At 40.2% G+C, this 20,088-nt stretch overlaps 1 protein-coding gene across 1 annotated transcript in view; it reads right to left on the bottom strand.

Annotated features, from left to right (window-relative positions):
- Positions 1-16,640, bottom strand: part of MCHR2 (melanin concentrating hormone receptor 2) — a 38,035-nt gene extending 21,395 nt beyond the window's left edge. The window contains 3 exon segments of the mRNA XM_055591417.1: positions 5,776-5,947; positions 14,877-14,954; positions 16,545-16,640. Coding sequence (XP_055447392.1) covers positions 5,776-5,947; positions 14,877-14,954; positions 16,545-16,640 — 346 coding nt within the window.
- Between the last annotated feature and the right edge of the window lie 3,448 nt (positions 16,641-20,088).

Below are 20,088 nucleotides of genomic sequence, written 5' to 3'. Positions count from 1 at the left end.
TTCCCCAGGACCCACTGTGGCTATGGAGAATAGTTGAGTAATGGGGCTGAGTTCATAAGTCCCTCTCCCAAGAATAAAAGGGGAAAGTCTTATGTTATAATTGGCCCAATTTTCCTCCTACATATTTTAATCTGGCTCCCTTTTGACCTGCTATGAATTTAAAATATGACAGACCAATAGTGATCTGGTCTTATTACTTTATACTTACACTCCTAAAGCACAAATCAATTAGTTTTTAAGAAAGCCACATTAGATATCTTATTCCAGAAGCTCCATCTTCTTTAAATCTATTATTTTCATACACGTTTGTAGTCTTCCATTGGCAAAGTAGAAGTTAAGTTATTTCTTGCTTCCTAGTGTCACTAATGATCTGACTATTCTACTCATTCTCTTCTGATACAATATTTACCATAATTGAGAAAGTCCTAAATCTTCTTTAAGTGTATCCATTTCTCCTTATTTTTAGTGTAGTACTACTAATATTTGGTGTGGTCTTTAATTGAGCTATTTTCTGTTAAGAAGGTAGCAAGTAAAACATCATGGCAAAGCAGGATTAAAAACATTAATGCAAATTGCCTTAAAATTTTGGAGATTAATTAACAAAAACTGTTAAATTTTAAGCCAAAAATATTAAAACTAATTTACTTTCAAATGACTTTGGACTGATTAATAAATTTTTGGAGAAAAGTTTACAAAGAAAAATATTAACAATTTAGCAATAAAAATAAAAACTAAGTTGCCTTCAAATGATTTTTGAACAAGTAAAAGATTTATCTTAAAAGCTCTATTAATATATATCTTTTCACATGTTATTTATAAAATGATGATATGAAGAAGTTATAGATTTTTCACAGTCATTGCAAATAGTTTGTAAGGATGACAGCTCAGGTTTTCCTTCTTTCCTTTGTTTTTTTTTTTTTTTTTTTTCAGTTTAATGGCAGTTTACTTCCTGAGAATCTGTTTCTAGGAATTACAGCTCAATATTGACTTTAAGAAGAGTTCACATTCCAAATTTCTTCTTTTTGCCAGGTTGGTCTCCATGTGAGTGGATGGAATCAGGTCCATTGTCTATTGGTGTAATTTGAAAGGGACTAAGAAATTTCTCTGGATCCATATTTCTTGAGTGAAGTAAGCCAGAAAGAAAAACACCAATACAGTATACTAACGCATATATATGGAATTTAGAAAGATGGTAACAATAACCCTGTGTACGAGACAGCAAAAGAGACACTGATGTATAGAACAGTCTTATGGACTCTGTGGGAGAGGGAGAGGGTGGGAAGATTTGGGAGAATGGCATTGAAACATGTAAAATATCATGTATGAAATGAGTTGCCAGTCCAGGTTCGATGCACGATACTGGATGCTTGGGGCTGGTGCACTGGGACGACCCAGAGGGATGGAATGGGGAGGGAGGAGGGAGGAGGGTTCAGGATGGGGAACACATGTATACCTGTGGCGGATTCATTTTGATATTTGGCAAATCTAATACAGTTATGTAAAGTTTAAAAATAAAATAAAATTAAAAAAAAATTTGTAACAGTAACAAATTTGCATGGTGACAGGTGGTAACTGACCTTAATGTGTTAATCATTTCATACCATAAAACAGGGGTGCCCAACTGGGCTTCACAGCAGGAGGTGAGCAGTGGGTGGTGAGCCAGCAAAGCTTCACCTGCCACTCCCCATTGCTCCGCATCACTTGCATTACCACCTGAACCATCATTCACATTACCCCTCACTCCCATCTGTGGAAAAATTGTCTTAAATAAAACTGGTCCCTAGTGCCAAAAAGGTTGGGGACCTCTGCCATAAAAGATATTGAATCACCATATTGTATATCTGAAACTAATATTGTTTGTTAATTATAACTATAATAAAAAATTTGATCTTAAAAAAAAAAAAATGAAAGGGACTAAGAAATTTCTCTGGATCCATATTTCTTGAATTGCTTGTCATGGGGCCTGAATTTCACTCGAGTATTTGCAAATAAAAGTTATCTGTAAAAATGCAACCATTTCTGGAGGACTGTGAAGAAGGCTGAACGCCGAAGAATTGATGCTTTTGAAGTGTGGTGTTGGAGAAGACTCTTGAGAGTCCCTTGGACTGCAAGGAGATCCAACCAGTCCATTCTGAAGGAGATCAGCCCTGGGATTTCTTTGGAAGGAATGATGCTAAAGCTGAAACTCCAGTACTTTGGCCACCTCATGTGAAGAGTTGACTCATGGGAAAAGACTCTGATGCTGGGAGGGATTGGGGGCAGGAGGAGAAGGGGACGACAGAGGATGAGATGGCTGGATGGCATTACTGACTCGATGGACGTGAGTCTGGGTGAACTCCGGGAGTTGGTGATGGACAGGGAGGCCTGGCGTGCTGCAATACATGGGGTCGCAAAGAGTCGGACACGACTGAGTGACTGAACTGAACTGAACTGAACTGAACACCTTATAAGAATTTGGTTTCTCAACTGTGGGACCAAGGCTCCAGAGGCATGATGCATGGAATTTGTATCCTTAGGAGTGAGTGAAAGTTGCTCAGTCATGTCTGACTCTGTGATACTCATGGACTATTCAGTCCATAGAATTCTCCAGACCAGAACAGTGGAGTAGGTAGCCTTTCCCTTCTCCAAGGGATCTTTCCAAACCCGGGGATTGAACCTAGGTCTCCCGCATTGCAGGTGGATTCTTTACCAGCAGAGCAACTAGGGAAGCCTAAGAATACTGGAGTGGGTATCCTATCCCTTTTCCAGAGGATCTTCCCAATGCAGGATTTGAACTGGGGTCTCCCTCATTGCAGGTGGATTCTTTACCAGATGAGCTACCAGGAGATCTTTAGGACAGGATGGCAGAAATTCTGAGGGGCATGAGGAAAGATGGAAGGAGAAGTGATCAGGAGCAATAGGCAAACAGAGTGAGCTGGAAACCACACCTCCCACCCCAGGTCTCTATTAGCTTTCTTTCATTTAAAAATTTTTATTTATTTACTTATTTTTGGCTGTGCTGGGTCTCTGTTGCTTTGCCCAGATTTTCTCTAGTTGCAGGGAGTTGGGGCTACTGTTCATTGTGGTGCTCAGGCTACTCAGTGGCTTCTCTTGTTGCAGAGCGTGGGCTCTAGGGCTCCTGAGCTTCAGTAGTTGTGGTGCACCGGCTTGGTGGTTGGAGCTCGTGGGCTATAGAGTGTGGTGCAGTAGTTGTGGTACATGGGCTTAGTAGCCCCGAGCCAGGTGGAATCTTCCTGGACCAGGGATCAAACCCATGTCCCCTGCTTTGGCAGGCAGATTCTTATCCACTGTTCCACCAGGAAAGTCCTCTGACTATTAACTTTCTACTCCATGCTATTGCCTCCTTAAAGTTTTCTGAGACTATTTGATTACTTTCTTTTCCCTTCCTGGAACTTATTATTTGAACCATCTTTCCCCCTCCCATTTGATTGTTCTTAATACCTTGTATTATTTTTCAAATGGGTTCATGTATTTGCATCTTATCTCCTCCACTAAATCGTGACCTTTTAGAGACAGATGCTGCCATATTTCTTTGGTATTTACATAACACTTATAAAAGTGCTGGGCATGCAGCAGGTATTTAGTAATACATATTGAGTTGAACTGCTTCCAGAACTTAAGAAATAATTTTAAATGCTTGATATTCACAAATGGTTTTATAGGACACAATAAGGAATGTTTGAATTTACTAGAAGTAGAATTCCAGTATACCAAATAAGCCTTCAATTATGGATGGTATAAAAATACCATTGATATACAATATTTAACTACAGAGATAATGAGAATAAAATTTGAAAGTGGCCTGGCTGATAAGAAGCCGAATGGGGAAAGTGACTAGTGATGGGCTTTCTTAGGGATAGTGTCATTCGTATTACCATCCCCAGGGCTGCTCTTGTTTTCAGTTGGTCCTGTGAGGATTCTTCCATGCACATGGGAAATCCAACCATCTTTGTCGTTTTAATGATAGTTTTGATGATTTGTTTCATGTGCACTGCCTGCGTACTATGTCCCTTCACTTGTGCCTGACTCTTTGCGACCCTATAGACTGTAACTCTCCAGGCTCCTTTGTTCACGGGATTCTTCAGGCAAGAATACTGGAGTGGGGTTGCCATTTCCTTCTCCAGTTTGTAGTCGCAAGACAAGGGCTCAGTCTTTGTGGTTCCCGGGCTCTAGAGCACAGGCTCGATAGTTGTGACACATGGGCTTAGTTGCTCCACAGCATGTGTGATCTTCTTGAACCAGGGTTGGAACCCACGTCTCCTGCATTGGCAGGCGGATTCTTTACCACTGAGGCACAAGGGAAGCCCTAAAATTGTTTTATAATATATAAATAAGGACAAAAAGATCGAAGGTGGGAGGAGAAGGGGACGACAGAGGATGAGATGGTTGGATGCCATCACCGACTCAATGGACATGATTGTGAGTAAACTCCGGGAGTTGGTGATGGACAGGGAGGCCTGGTGTGCGGCAGTTCAGGGGGTCACAAAGAGTCGGACATGACTGAGTGACTGAACTGAACTGAGGACAAAAATCTTTTAAAATGGTGGCTATAAGCATGATCATAGACCAGGACAAAAAAGTTTTAACATCTTGTATGTATTAAAACAAGTAAAACTTAAATGTGAAAATAGTCAGTAGAGCAAAGATAATCATGTAATAATGTGGCATGTGCATACAAACTCTAAATCCATTTTCTGAAGCTGGTAGAGAACAAGTACAGTGGTCCCTCTATATCCACAAGGGATCATTTCTAGGACAGCCACCGCCCTGACCCCCCATACCAACATCCGAAGATGCTCAAGTCCCTCACATAAAATGGTGCCGTGTTCTTTATAACCAACACACATTCTCCCTAATACATTGAATCATCTCTAGATTACTTATAGTACCTAATGCTATGAAAATACTATGTAAACAGTATTAAATACAATGTAAATGCTATGGAAATAGCTGCCAGAGCATGGTCAATTCATGTTTTGCTCTTTTTGAACTTCCTGGAATTTTTTTCAAGATATTTTTGAAATTGCTTGAATCTGCAGGTGTGGGACCTGCAGATACTGAGCCCATGGATACTGGGGGCCAACTGTAACTTGTTCTTCATGCTCCAAGTTAAACCTTATGCTGTAGGTTTGAGAGGAAGCAGGAAATTAGCTGAATTAGGTGGGGATTGTGACAGAAAGGCAGGAGGTGATAGGGAGCAGATGCCTCTCAGCTTGACCCACACGGGTGGTCTGTATTGTAGGGAATAGCCCACCATGCATGACTGCTTGAATGTTTGGGTGATTGGGATAGAGTCTCTCTCTTGCCCAAATGAGTGCAGAAGAGTCTCTTTTACCAGCCAAACCAGATCAGCCTCTTAGGAAAACTCTTATTGCCAGAAAATAAAATAGTTGCCTTGAAACAGTTTCAATCCTTGCCTGGGCTCTGCTGCCTGAGATTCAGAGTTAATTTGTTTGGGGGAAAAACTGTGTGTTAGGATTTTTAAAAGCTCCATCATGGTTCTAATGTATGGCTAAGAATAAGAATTGCTGCTCTAAAAACTGACTGACTCAGCAGTCAGCATTGGCCTAGGTTTCTTCATTTTGGTATTTGTGACTCAGCATTTACTTGATGAAAATATTTACATGATGAAAATATCTATAGATCCTCTTTAAGTATCTTAAACAAATGTTTCCAAAATCTGATTTCATTAGGAAAAATTCTACAAGGGAGAAAGGATTCATTTAGGAAGTATAGAACGAAGTTAATGATGGAAAAGAAAAAGAAGCCCTTAGCTTATTATAGTGAATACAATGAGGATGTTGCCAACCAGCCCTGTTGAACAGAGAATCCCAACCATGGAAGGAAGGATGACAGTATCCACCATGCTGAGGGTTTGATAAGCAAACTCTCCATTCCATGATTTGTTAAAAAGTTCAGCAGAGGTGTTACAACAGGATGTAACATCCTGTTACAACAGGATGAGTGAAGTAAATTCATTGTCCATGAACCCCCTGTAGTTAAAGCTGTGAAGGAATAGGATGTGATTTATTTAATGAAATTTTGAGGTAATTCCTTCCATATAAGTTTTTGTTAATTCCACAAATATTTATTGGGGCTTTCTTTTCACCAAGAGCTCATGCAACATAAGATTCCAGGGTGAGTATGATTGCTTCCTGTCCATATGATGTGATGAATTACCAGAGGAGATATGGAAACAGTAAATTATTGAACAGTGTACCAGGATAATGTGCACGTGTTCTCCACCTGATTGTAGTACACGCTTCAATCACAGCTAATATTTACTCAGGACACACTGGTGCTGGTTGTTTACAGCTGGCATCTGTTCTTATTGACTTGCACATCAGTCGTATTGGCTCGAACCCCCACAGTGCCTAGGTTGTTAAGTATATCTTCTCTATCTCTGATAAAAATGAATGGGAGACTCCAACTCTGATTGCTTAGAAAAGCAGTGGGATAAGACTTCCCAAGATGATTCCTGGCCTGTCTTGAGGAATGAGGAAGAGTTAAATCAGTAAAGGACAGTGTGGTAAGGGAAGTGTTGTAGCAACTCAGGGGACCATGTTCAAAGCAGAATTACGGCACAGGAAAAAATGTCCAGCAACCAACCTGAAAATAAAAAGTAAATAAACAAAACCAATGGAGCCGGGAAATTACTTGCTTGGTCAACCATCTTGATAAAAGACATTAAAAAAATGCCATCTAAGTGTTTCTGGTAATAGTAAACTGAGTAACTCAGATTAACCCTCTCACTGAAAGCAATAAAATATTATGACTTTAATTTTTTTAATGGCTGAGTAATACTCCATTGTGTATATGTACAGCTTTCTTATCCATTCATAAAAAAAAATTAAAGTGAAAAAAAATATTATGGGCAAAATGTATATATGGGTGTGTGTGTGTACACACAGCAATTTAAAAATATTCAAGATCTGAAAAATTAGTGGGCCCTCCTTGGCTAGTTTTTAGATGAGATCCAGTAACTACAAGGTAAGAGGAATACTGAATCATCAAGGCTATCTTTCTCCAGAAGGCGCTTAATGCCACAACAATTTGAGCTCTGGTTGAATGTCTGTATTTTGTCCAGAGGAATTGTCAAGGCTCTCAGCCTATTGAAGGTGGGGAAGTTTGCAGAAGAACCCTTCTTCTGAGCTGGAACCCCAGGGGCAACATTCTTAGCTATGAATGAACCTTATTTACATTTTCCTTTCTTACCTCCACAACCATTGAGAACTCTGAGAGAGCTGCCTTGGTGACTTTGGAATGGAGAGGAGAGAGAGAAGGAAAAGAAAAGCAGATTTTCACTGGGAAGCTCCAGAAGAATCCTTGCAGATTTAGACCATGAGTAGGCAGGCCATGGACTCTCAAGGCCTGAAATTAATCTTACGTGGTCCAGGTCTGCAAAGCCCCCTAGATACCGGGTAGATAGAAATGCAAATCCTTTTTAAAGGGAAAAACAGCTATCCTAAGGTATCAGAAAATCATCAAAATATTTTTGAGGGCAATGACCAGCAAGCATGCAAAGACACATTTATTGCTTATATGCTGATTTAAATGCATTCAAGACTTAAATGTAAGACCATACACTATAAAACTAAAAGAAGAAAACACAGGGTAAATGTCCATTGACACTTGTCTTGGCAATGAATTTTTTGGACATGACATCAAAATGAAGGAACAAATGCAAAAATAAACAAATGGGGCTATATCAAAGTAAAAAGAGTCTGTACAACAAAAGAAATAATCAGCAAAATCAAAAGATAACATACTGAATGGGAGAAAATATTTTCAAACCAGCCATCTGATAAGTGATTTATATCCAAAATACGTAAGGAACTTATACAACTCACTAGCAAAATACAAGCAATCTAGTTGGCTCGGATGGTAAAGAATCTGCCTCCAATGTGGGAGACCTGGGTTTGATCCCTGGGTTGGGAAGATCCCCTGGAGGAGGGCATGGCAAACCACTCCAGTATTCTTCCGTGGAGAATCCCCATGGACAGGGGAGCCTGATGCACTACAGTCCATGGGGTCGCAAAGAGTCAGACACGACTGAGCAACTAAGCACAAAGGAGTTGAATAGACATTTTTTTCCGAAGGAGACAGACAAATGGCCAACAGGTATATGACAAGATGTCAACAAAACTGTCAGGGAAATGCAAATCAAACTACAATGTGTTATTTTCTCATATCTGTTTGGATGGCCATTATAAAAAAAGAAAAGAACAAGGGTCAAAGATGTGGAGAAAAGTGAATCATTTTGTACTATTGGTAGGAATGTAAATTAGTGAAACCACTATGGAAATCAGAATGAACTTTCCTCAAAAAATTAAAAACTAGAACTACTAGTTTTAATGTACCACTCCTGGGTATACATCTGAAAGAAATGAATCAGTTCAGTCAGTTAGTTCAGTCACTCAGTCGTGTCCGACTCTTTGCGACCCCGTGAATCGCAGCACGCCAGGCCTCCCTGTCCATCACCAACTCCCGGAGTTTACCCACACTCATGTCCATTGAGTTGGTGATGCCATCCAGCCATCTCATCCTCTGTGGTCCCCTTCTCCTCCTTCCCCCAATCCCTCCCAGCATCAGGGTCTGAATACATCAGTATCATAAGATACGTGTACTCCTATGTTCATTGTAGCATTATTTACATTTGCCAAGACATAGAGATAGTCTCAGTGTGCACTGATGGGAAAAAGAAAATGTGATACACAAACACACAGGAATAATATTGAGTCATAAAAAAGAGTGAAATCTTGTCTTTTGTGATAACATGGATGAGCCTCAAGGGCATTGTGCTAAGTGAAATAAGATGGGAAGGACAAATACTGTATGTTCTCATCTACAAGTGGAATCTAAAAATGCTGATCTTATAGAAACAGAGAGTAAAATGATGGTTACCAGAAGTGATAAATTGACATAATGAAATATTGTACAGCACTAGAAGGGAACTGATACAATATATAACAGATACAATATATACAGACACAATATTTAGGTAGAATTTTAAAACACAGGCAAAACTAATCTATATTGTTCAGTTCCATTCAGTCGCTCAGTCATGTCCAACTCTTTGTGACTCCATGAACTGCAGCACAGCAGGCCTCCCTGTCCATCACCAACTCCTGGAGTCCACCCAAACCCATGTCCATTGAGTCGGTGATGCCATCCAACCATCTCATCCTCTGTCGTCCCCTTCTCCTCCTGCCCTCAATCTTTCCCAGCATCAGGGTCTTTTCAAATGAGTCAGCTCTTGGCATCAGGTGGCCAAAGTATTGGAGTTTCAGCTTCAACATCAGTCCCTCCAATGAACACCCAGGACTGATCTCCTTTAGGATGAATTGGTTGGATCTCCTTGCAGTCCCAGGGACTCTCAAGAGTCTTCTCCAACACCACAGTTCAAAAGCATCAATTCTTCTGTGCTCAGCTTTCTGTATAGTATTTTTAGGGATACATATTTGTTGCTGTTCAGTTGCTCAGTCATGTCCAACTCTTTGTGACCCCATAGATTGCAGCACGCCAGGCCTCCCTGTCCTTTGCCATCTGCGGAAGTTTGTTCAAACCCATATCCAGAGAGTCGGTGATGCCATCCAACCATCTTGTCCTCTGTTGTCCCCTTCTCCTCCTGCCTTCAATCTTTCCCAACATCAGAGTCTTTTTCAATGAGTTGGCTCTTCATATCAGGTGGCCAAACTATTGGAGCTTCAGCTTCAGCATCACTCCTTCCAATGAAAGTTCAGGACTGATTTCCTTTAGGATGGACTGGTTGGATCTCCTTGCAGTCCAAGGGACTCTCACGAGTCTTCTCTAACACCACAGTTCAAAAACATCAATTCTTTGGTACTCAGCCTTCTTTATGGCCCAACTTTCGCATCCTTACATGACTACTGGAAAAACCTTAGCTTTGACTATATGGACTTTTGTTGGCAAAGTGTTGTCTCTGCTTTTTAATATGCTGTCTAGGTTGGTCATAGCTTTTCTTCCAAGGAGCAGGCGACTTATAATTTCGTGGCTATAGTTGCTATTTGCTGTGGTTTTGGAGCCCAAAAAAATAAAGTCTGTCACTGTTTCCACTGTTTCCCCATCTATTCACCATGAAATGATGCAACAGGATGCCATGATCTTAGTTTTCTGAATGTTGAGTTTTAAGCCAGCTTTTTAAGCCAGCTTTTTAAAGCCAGTTTTAAGCCAGCCACTCTCCTCTTTCACCTTTGTCAAGAGGCTTTTCAATTCCTCTTTGGTTTCTGCCATTAAGGGTGGTGTCATTTGCATATCTGAGGTTATTGATATTTCTCCCAGCAGTCTTGATTCCAGCTTGTGCTTCATCCAGCCCAGCATTTCTCATGATGTACTCTGCATATAAGTTAAATAAGCAGGATGACCACATACAGCCTTGATGTACTCCTTTCCTGATTTGGAACCAGTCTGTTGTTCCATGTCCAGTTCTAACTGTTGCGTCTTGACCAGCATACAGGTTTCTTAGGAGGCAGGTCAGGTGGTCTGGTATTCCCATCTCTTTAATAATTTTCCACAGATACATATAATAACAGTAAAAATATAAAGAAAAGCAAAGAAGTGATAACTGGAAAAGTCAGATTGATGGTCACCGCTAAAGAGAGAGTTTTATATATGGCTCTGCAGGTAATATTGATAGTAAAAATAGTTTTTACAAGGCAGTCTGACATCGACCATGTAGTTTCAAGGCAATAACCTAAATTAACGTTCATTCTTCTTTTTTAATGTTAGTACCTATTTTCATCTTAATGTTCCCACTTTTCTATTCAGTTACTTCAAACTTTAAAAATCAGCTAATATAAATGTTAACTTTGTGCTTTTGTTATGCTGAAATTTGATGCCTAAATATATGCAAAAACTTAGCAAAAGAAGTATTTTCAGGCAAAACAGTTATATATGACTGACTGAACTCTGAAAATATCATGCAGAAAAACAGTCACACTCAGTGACCTCATGTTGTCTTTAAAACAACAAACGTGGCTATTTGAAAAGATCTAGATGATTAGTTTATTTCAGTTTTCATTCTGTTATTAGGTCATGAAAAAATATGATGTTTAAGAGTGATTTGAGGAGATACACAGAAATCTAGCGTTCAAGATAAGAGGTGAAAATTTAACTTTTATGACAACTTCTTTTTAGCATTTTCACAAAGTTAAAAAAGAAAATATGGATTATATATTCAAATTAATAGGCTTGGCAAACATATGTACTTTTGGAAACAGTGATTTAAGTTTAAGACATATGCAAACTTTTTCCAATGAATTATGTATAGCATATCCATCATCTCCCAAATCATTTATGTATTTCAATATCTCTCCTCCAAATAGAATCTACAGGAATGTAACTCCCCAAGTTTTAGCCAACATTCACACTGTGTGTTTCCAAGACTAACAGTCTCACATCTAAAATTTGGGAGTGTAATGTATATGGCTATACATTAATTTTTTAAAACATTTAACAAATGTTAAACATGTTAGTGACAACTCCTGGGCTATTTAAATCTCAACACAAATCTCTTCATCTTCACCCTTCTATCTCTCTGTACCTCTTGCTTTATTTTATCTCCCAGCTCTCAACTTCTCTGAGGAAGATGGGGACTTCAGAGAGTGGGGAAGGAAGTTATCTATGAAATAATACTATGTGTAGAAAGAGCTCTGAAAGTAAACTGCAAGCTTTCATCTAAAATTTTCACTCATATCAGTAAGAATCTGACAGAGTAAAAGCCCTGTATCTTGGCTGTGACTGTTTTCCTGTTGTCAATCAAAACCAAATACTTAGCATCTGCTGTAAATGTTAGAATTCTAAGTAAAGGCAAATTGATGCATCTGTGAAAATTCTAAGTAAAATTTTGTGAATCCGTCATATTTTTAAGAAATTTCTTACTTGATCAATTCACTTAATTTCAAACTTCAGAAATGCATCAATTGAATAATAAATTCATGTCAAGGAAAATAATCTCCTTGTTCTTCATCTTGTCTTGTTAGCTATTGCAGGTGGTGGCCTGCTTGCCCTGCAGGTATATGACTGCCAAACATGAAAAGTTAGTGTCCAGTAATATTTAGTGTTTCACAAGGTTCACAAAGTAACATATACTTATATTCCTGTCCTTAATAGACTCATTAGTTAAATATATAGGAAGAAAATATGAATTCACTGATGGCTGGTAAATATTAGCTGTTGAAAACTTTTAAGCATTATTTTTAAATTGTTCATATTTTAAATATTATTAATATTTACTCAGGAGGTTATTTTAAGAACTTTTTATATAAACAGTGTCTCAATTGTTAAATATGATTTCATTATATCTAAGGGCCATTTTTATCCAGGTCAGCTCCCTCTAACATTACAACAAAAGCCAATGCTTAAGGAATTCCCCAGCAGTCCAGTGGCTAAGACTCCATGTTTCCACCACAAGGGACTTGGGCCCTATCCCGGGTCCGGGAACTAAGATTCTGCATGCTACATGGTGCAACCAAAAAAAAAAAAAAAAAAAGTCAATGCTTAATTAAGACTAACTTAATAAAAACTATCTTGCAGGAAACACCCTGCACTATCCCTGTTTTTCTTCACGTGGTACCTCTGGAGTGACTCCATCCACCCAGGTAATCAATACTTTCCCTTGAAACTTTTCTGGGTAGAAAACTTTCTCATTTATTAAATTGCAAGTTTTGATACTGACTTGGAATATAACCCCAGAAAACTGGTCTTAAGTAGTTGAGAATGTCATTTTGTAAGAAGATTTTTTTTTTTCTTAAAAAAAAAAAGGAAATTTATGCTTGTGAGGTTGGTGTTGTAAGAAGACTGACAGTGTCAGTTTAATGTATTCTGATACACATCGTTCATCTATATACACTGACACCTTCATACATACACAATTTATTCATGATGACTAGGACAAGCAAAAGGAGGAATGAGTTTCAAGGAAATTAGACTTTTTTAAAGAAAAAAGAAAGTGTTAAGAAGTCTGAAAAGTGATAAGAATATGTACATGGCAAAGAGGAGCATGATGTGGAGAATAAATCAAAAGAACAGATGATGAATTTATTTACATCTGAATGACAGTTTCACACAATTTTGATTATTTTTAGAAATAAATCCTGAAATAATAATCCTCAACTATTTTTCAGTAACCATAGTCATGAATCTAATGAACCAAGTTTATGGCTACCTGTTACTATTTTCAAGTTAAATATCAGAAAAAAATTATCTGGGGAAAAAAATCTGCTGCTAACAAGTCATAAAGTCATTAAGAATGCTTCAATAGCCACAAAGCACAAAATAAAACAATTGTATATACCTGCCTCCACCCCGTCCATATACACATGCACACATACCTATGAGGTCCAGTGTGTAGATTTTCTCTCTAAGTTGTGGCCCAACTAACTGGGAGATCTCATTATTTTTCACCTGATTCACTCATCTCCTCCCATTCTACTGAACCTGTCTTTGGGCAATCTCTATTTTAATGATTAGGTATGCTCAACTGTAAGTCATCCATTCACTCATTACATTACAGTGTCTATAGCAAAGAACAAAACCAATAAGATTTCTACTTCCTGGAGTTACATCCTAATGTTTAAGGGTTTATGGTTATATAAATTGTACTGCATTCTGCCACTTGCAATGTGTAACTTTGGTTGAGGAATCTAAGTCTCAGTTCCCCCCTTGGTAAAAGAGTAATAAGAACAGTACCTATCTCAAAGTATGGGGGAAACTGAGACTTAGATAATTTTCTGACAGATGGGAGTGAAGTGACTTGGGGAAGGAGAGAGTCTCTAATTTGGAGAAAGGTACATGTAGGCTAATAGTCCTGGACCCCCTAGGATTCCTAGCTCAAAAGACTTCCTACATATTGCCTTCATTGAGGACAGGAGTCATGTTTTGTTGTAGTGTTGTAGTGTTAGTTTCTCAGCCATGTCTGACTCTTTGTGACCCCATGGAGTGTAGCCCACCAGGCTCCTTTGTTCATGGAATACTCCAGGCAAGAATACTGGAGTGGATTGCCATTTCCTCCTCCAGGGGATCTTCCCAATCCAGTGATTAAACCCAGGTCTCCGGCACGGCAGGTGATTCTATGCTGTCTGAGCTACCAGGGAAGCCCTACATCGAGGGGAGGGTGTTTCATTTACTTTGTAGGCATCATAGGTTTATATATTTATAAAAACATTTTTTGACTGGTGGTAGTAGAGTATCTTATTTTAATAGAACCAGCTTATTATATTTATTTTCTGACAGATGAGAGTGAAGTGACTTGGGGAAGGAGAGAGTCTCTAATTTGGAGAAAGGTACATATAGGCTAATAGTCCTTGACCCCCTAGGAAGATTCCTAGTTCAAAAGACTTCCTACACATTGCCTTCATTGAAGACAGGAATCATGTTTTAATCATCATTTTTCCCTATCACCTAATATAGTAGCACAGTATGTATGTGAAATTGACCTTTCCCTAGGACCTCAGCAGCCACTAGCTACATGTGGCTTATTGAACACATGAAAAATGGCTTGTCTGAATTGAGATGGACTGTAAATATAGAATGTACACAACATTTTGAATTTGACTAAATATAAAAAAATAAATCAGTGCCTTAATTACAAGTTTAAGTTGATTGCATATGGAAATGATCATTTTTATATAATGATTAAATAAAATATATTATTAAAATTAATCTTACCTGTTCCTTTTGGCTTTCTAAATGTGGCTACTAGAAAATTTATAATTACATATGTGGTTTGCCTTGGTTGCTCATTTTTCTGTTGGACAGAGCTGCCTTAGAATGCTGATTAGAGAAAATGTCCTTGATAACATACAATAATTATTTATATTGCTATTAATTTAAAATTTCATTAGTATAATTCTAACCCATCTCATATCCTTTTTAGCTTGCCTCAGTTTATCTCTTATTTCATATGCTTTTAAAGGATTATATGGGATATAATCCTAAATAAGATTAAAGAAGAAAATTTCTGAAAAATTTATATTCCTTCTTGGCAAAAACAATTAAATTAAAATATATATATATTTTTTAATCACTTGACTCTTTGCCTACCTAATCTATAAGCTTTTTATTTTAAGAAGAGAGTCCGTTGCTGAAAATCTGCTAGCGTTAAATAGTCTCATATGAATATAGTGGCTATGTTTGGTACATATTTTGATTAATTTGATAATTTCAATTTACATACTGATTATTATGTTTTATTGTTTGTCTGTAAATTAATGAGAAAGTAAGCATTCTAAAAGCACACTGGCAAGCTTTATTCAATCAACTGTGGAGCTTTGTTAAATACTAGTGTCCAGGTGTATGAGTTTCCTCAGAACCACAAACTCTCCCACACGGATGAGTGAGATGGACCAAAGGAAGGTCAGTATACTCCATCATCCTCTACTAAATCTGAACCGTTCTTATGCTAAGGAGAGGTCACCTTACCTGGGAACATCTGATTGTCAGGGCTGGGCAGGGCACACTGAAACAGGTTGCTTTTGTATGGAAGTGCGTGGGTATATTTGTATGTATGTTTGTGTGTGTGTTTATTGCAATCAGTAATCATGCCAAATACTTGGATCTGTGATCCAGCTATTTCACTTGAATATACATAAAGAGTTAAGAGTTTTATTAATTAAATAAGATGTACCCAAGTTATTCTGAAATTTAATGAAATACAGCTGTTACTGTGATGCATGGTAATTAGCTCTAAGTCACAGGAAATTTGCAAAAGACTGTCATTGTGTCAACATTAAGTTTTACACAATTGAATCTAATTTTTAAAAACTTCTCTATAAAGTCTTCCCTGCATCAGAATCATTCTCTCTCTCCCTCTCCATCTCCTCCCTTTCCATTTCCTTCTGCCCTTTCCAAAGAGAGAGACCCCCGAGTCTGCCTAAGTGTCTCCAGTCATCTACCCTCTCAGGCTTCCCACCCTAGGCAGGGGAATCCCTACACTCTGCAGACCTTGAAGACACACTTAGTTTGGGCCTTAGATGTGCATCTGCTGCTATATTTCAAGGGATCTTTTTTTTTTTTTTTAATTTTTATTGGGCTTTAGAGGATGGGATAGGGAATACCTCCGTAAGTTATGCCCCACTAGGAAGATGTCCATTCTAACTTTCCTGGGATAACTTTCAGAGCTTTTTCTTTTTCTTGGAGCTGCTGCTCTTGGGGGCAGTAGCCTCTTCAGGTCCACTGTTGAGTGGCTCCTCCTTGGAAGACACTTTCTGCTTTTCCTTGGGGACCTTTTGTTTTCTGACTCATTAGGGTCACTAACTAGTTCTTCTTTGGGAAAAGATTTCTTCCTCTTGGAAAGACTTCCAGTGCCAGCTGTCTCTTCAAGATCACTACTAACTAGCTCTTCCTTGGAAAAAGATTTCTTTTTCTTGGGTTTGGAAAAAGAGACAGATGGGTCTTTCATTCCATTCTCCTGAGGAGCCTCCTGGGGCTTTTGCTTTTTCTTCTTTTTGGGTCTTTCACTTGTCTTCTCACTCTCCTCTGGGGCACTAATATTTTCTGAAGAAGCCAGGGCAATTGCAGCCAGCCTTTTCGAACTTCTTCAGGCATTTCTTCTCCTGTTTCTCAAGCTTCCTAGTAATCTCAGCAGCCGCTTCCTCTGTCTGAACCATTGCCTCCTTCATGACGTCTAGATTCTTTCGGGAAATCTCTCCAGTATCAGAAGGACAGCCGCTCCTCAACTTGTTCTCGAAGCTTCTCTCCAAAAACACTGGTGGGCACCTCAGAGAAGCAATTGATTCATGAGACAATACTGCATTTGTTTGCCAGGTATTGGGAGATGTGGCCTTTGTTCTTGGCAGCTGCTCAGCCAATGAAGGTAGAGTGGAAAAATGAGTCCATATTTTGGGGTGTTAGCCCTTGTCTTCAAGGCTCTGGAAACTTGGTCTCTTTGCTGGACCCAGGAAATCACTCAGACACCAGGACTGGTCAAGGGATCTTTATAACATCCCCGATTCCGTTAGCATGGGATAGAAAGAAGAAACCCAGGTATGGTGTGAAAAGGTGGTACCCAGGGAGAGAAAGGATACCTGTCAGTGGTTCTGGAACCCTAGCATTTGGGGTTCCCCAGCATTTGACCCCTAGTTTGGGGCCAGAGGAATGAGAGAGTGTAGATATGGAGACAGAGGATGGGGAGAGAAGGGGAGCAGACCATCTGTGAGGCCCAGCACTTCTGTAAGAGACTCAGGTATCTCTTTATATCCCTGGGGCACAGCTTTTGATCATTTTATTCCAAGTTCCCCCTCTTCAGGGTAGCCAGGAGCTAGACGCACAGAGAGGACAGAGGCACGCGGGCTTTCCTCCTCCACCCTCACAGGTCAAGCATGCTACCTTCCTGGAGGAATCTGACAATTTAGGGCCTAATCCGAACCCTGTCACTTTCTAGCTGTGTGACTTCAAGTAGTCACCAACTTCTCTGAGCCTCATTTTTCCCACCGTGGCTTCCCCATTGGTGAAGTGGGAGAATGATACTCTCTATCATCGCACTCGGGGAGGGGGGGAGGTTAATACAATGAAGCACCCAAACATTGCTTAAAGCAGAGTAGGCTCTTGACAAAAGTTCTTTCTTTTCCTCAGGCCTGAGGCATGAACAAGTCTTCCTCCCTCTTTCCCCATTTCCTGCTCTCTCCAATTTCCCCCACCTGTATTTATTTCATTTCACTTCTGAGGATCAGAATGTTAAAAATAAATGCAGAGGGGATTGGGGGTGGGTGAGTGTGGGACACGAGGTAAGTGAAAGCCTTGCTTCCTTCCAGGTGGCATGCAGGAGGGAGTGTCATGGTAACAGGTAGAAGAGTCCCAGTGTCTTTGGGGCATGTCCTTTCGTTTGTCCTTTGTGGATTGGGAGCTGTGACTCTCCTTCCCAGGGCACCTAGGGCCTCTGACCAGACACTGCCCTGACCACTGGATCTAGTGGGCTTTCAAAGGTTCTGTAGAGGGAACCCCCATATTATACTCTGGGGCCAATCTAGTTAACTGGGAAATTTGATGTCTGGTGGAACAATTGCTGCACCTTACACATTTAGCCCATCACTTGTGTTAAGAGGTACAGGCTCAACTCTAATAGATGCTAGACTTATCACTAGATTGCAGTAATCCTCTCCCCGAATCCACTTCTGGGGGCTTTGAGGAAAGCAGGCTGACACTAAGCATGGAATTTGTTCCCTCGTAGCATCTTGGACTCATAGGACTGTACCAGGTTCCTCTTTAAAGTGCCTGATGGTTTTCCTACTCAATCTCAATTTCTGTTTAGCAATCAACATTAACATTTCTGGTGGGTGGGCTGCACACTGATGGTTCTTTATTCCCCAAGCTCTTTTATTGGAATATATTACTCTGTGCAGTTTAACAAGCTGTGCTAGGCTAGGAGTCAAGCAATCCTGACCTTGTAACTATCTTGTCATAGCCACGAGGCAATAGATGAGGGCATGTCTGCTCTGCAAAAGGCCAATTCAACGGTGACATAAAACAGAGGTGGTTGAAACTGGAGCTGATTATACAGAGTAAAGTAAGCCAGAAAGAAAAACACCAATACAGTATACTAACACATATATATGGAATTTAGAAAGATGGTAATGATAACCCTGTATGCGAGACAGCAAAAGAGACACAGATGTACAGAACAGTCTTTTGGACTCTGTGGGAGAGGGAGGGAGGGGATGATTTGGGAGAATGGCATTGTAACATGTATAATATCATATAAGAAATGAATCACCAGTCCAGGTTTGATGCAGGATACAGGATGCTTGGGGCTGGTGCACTGGGATGACCCAGAGGGATGGTATGGGAAGGCAGGTGGGAGGGGAGGTTCAGGATTGGGAACACGTGTACACCCGTGGTGGATTCATGTTGATGTATGGCAAAACCAATACAATATTGTAAAGTAATTAGCCTCTAATTAAAATAAATTAAAAAAAAAACAGATGTCATGATCCAAATGAAAAACAAATAGTGGGCTCCCCATCCTGTCATGCCAGTCAGGTGGTACCCCCTTTCCACATCTCTACCCACAAATTATATTAGGAAACAGGTTAAATAGAAAATGCAACATTAGAAAAATTAGAAAACATTCATTGAAAACACCTGGCCCCCACATTTGCACTGAGCTAAGTTCTGTGAAATTTCTGTGCATACAGGAAATAAAGACAATTGCACGTTTATGCCTGTTTCTTTTAGTAGTAGCTTCAGGGGCCTTTTAATAAGATTCCACTACAAATAAAGATATAAAACTTTGGGGCAAAATCTTACTAAGAAGCTTAAGAGAGTGCGTTTCTCTCTCATTGCTAAAGAAAGAACTTTTAGAAAGAATTTCTCAAGGACTCTGAGAAGCTCTGGGCTGATGTGCAAAAGCCCACATTCCCTTCTCCCCGCTGTGGTTCCCTGACAGCTACTAACTTCCTAAAGGCATGGGCAGAGTTCTGACAACCTTGCACGCGCCATGTGACAGATGAGTAATGCAAGGTTAACCAAGAGACCAGAGGTGCGAACACGGTATGGGCTGAGGGGCCGAGGGCATCAACTTGGGTGAGGAACTCTGGCTTTTTTAGTTTAAAAAAGGCATCCTGCACCCCTGATTAGGGAAGCATAACCCAGCGATGCATGCCTCGCCTTCGCGGTTCTGATTCAGCATTTTTCCTCTCGGAAATACGCCGGATGCGTGAGCTCTGCGCGCTCCAGCTTTCTGAGCTGCGGCTGCTGCTTCTCTGAAAGCCATTCTGCCTTTCTTTTCCCATCTGTGTATCCATTTCCTTTCGTGTGTATGAAACCCACTGGCCACCCGCCCTTCGCTCCGTCCCGCCGGCGCCTCCGCAGAAGCCCATTCTATACCTTGAGGGTGGAGAGAAAATGCTCAGTGCGATGCGACACCTGTCGGTCAACCCGCCCCTGGGAGGAGCGGCGGGTGGAGCCCGGCCTTTCGGTCCCCCGCGCGGGCCCCGAGCCCCCCGGCCGGCCCAGTGCTGCCGCCCCGGCCGTGGAGCTCCGGCCCTGCGGAAACCTGAGTGCTCTCTGCCCTCCCCTCGAACGCCCTTCTTCTCCGCGAGACTGGAGTCCTACCAGACAAGCTCTAGTGGC

Source organism: Bubalus kerabau, chromosome 9, assembly GCF_029407905.1.
Source record: "Bubalus kerabau isolate K-KA32 ecotype Philippines breed swamp buffalo chromosome 9, PCC_UOA_SB_1v2, whole genome shotgun sequence".
NCBI classification, from domain to species: Eukaryota; Metazoa; Chordata; class Mammalia; order Artiodactyla; family Bovidae; genus Bubalus; species Bubalus kerabau.
Note: the sequence above shows the minus strand (reverse complement) of the source record. Positions and strands in the feature narration are given on the sequence as shown.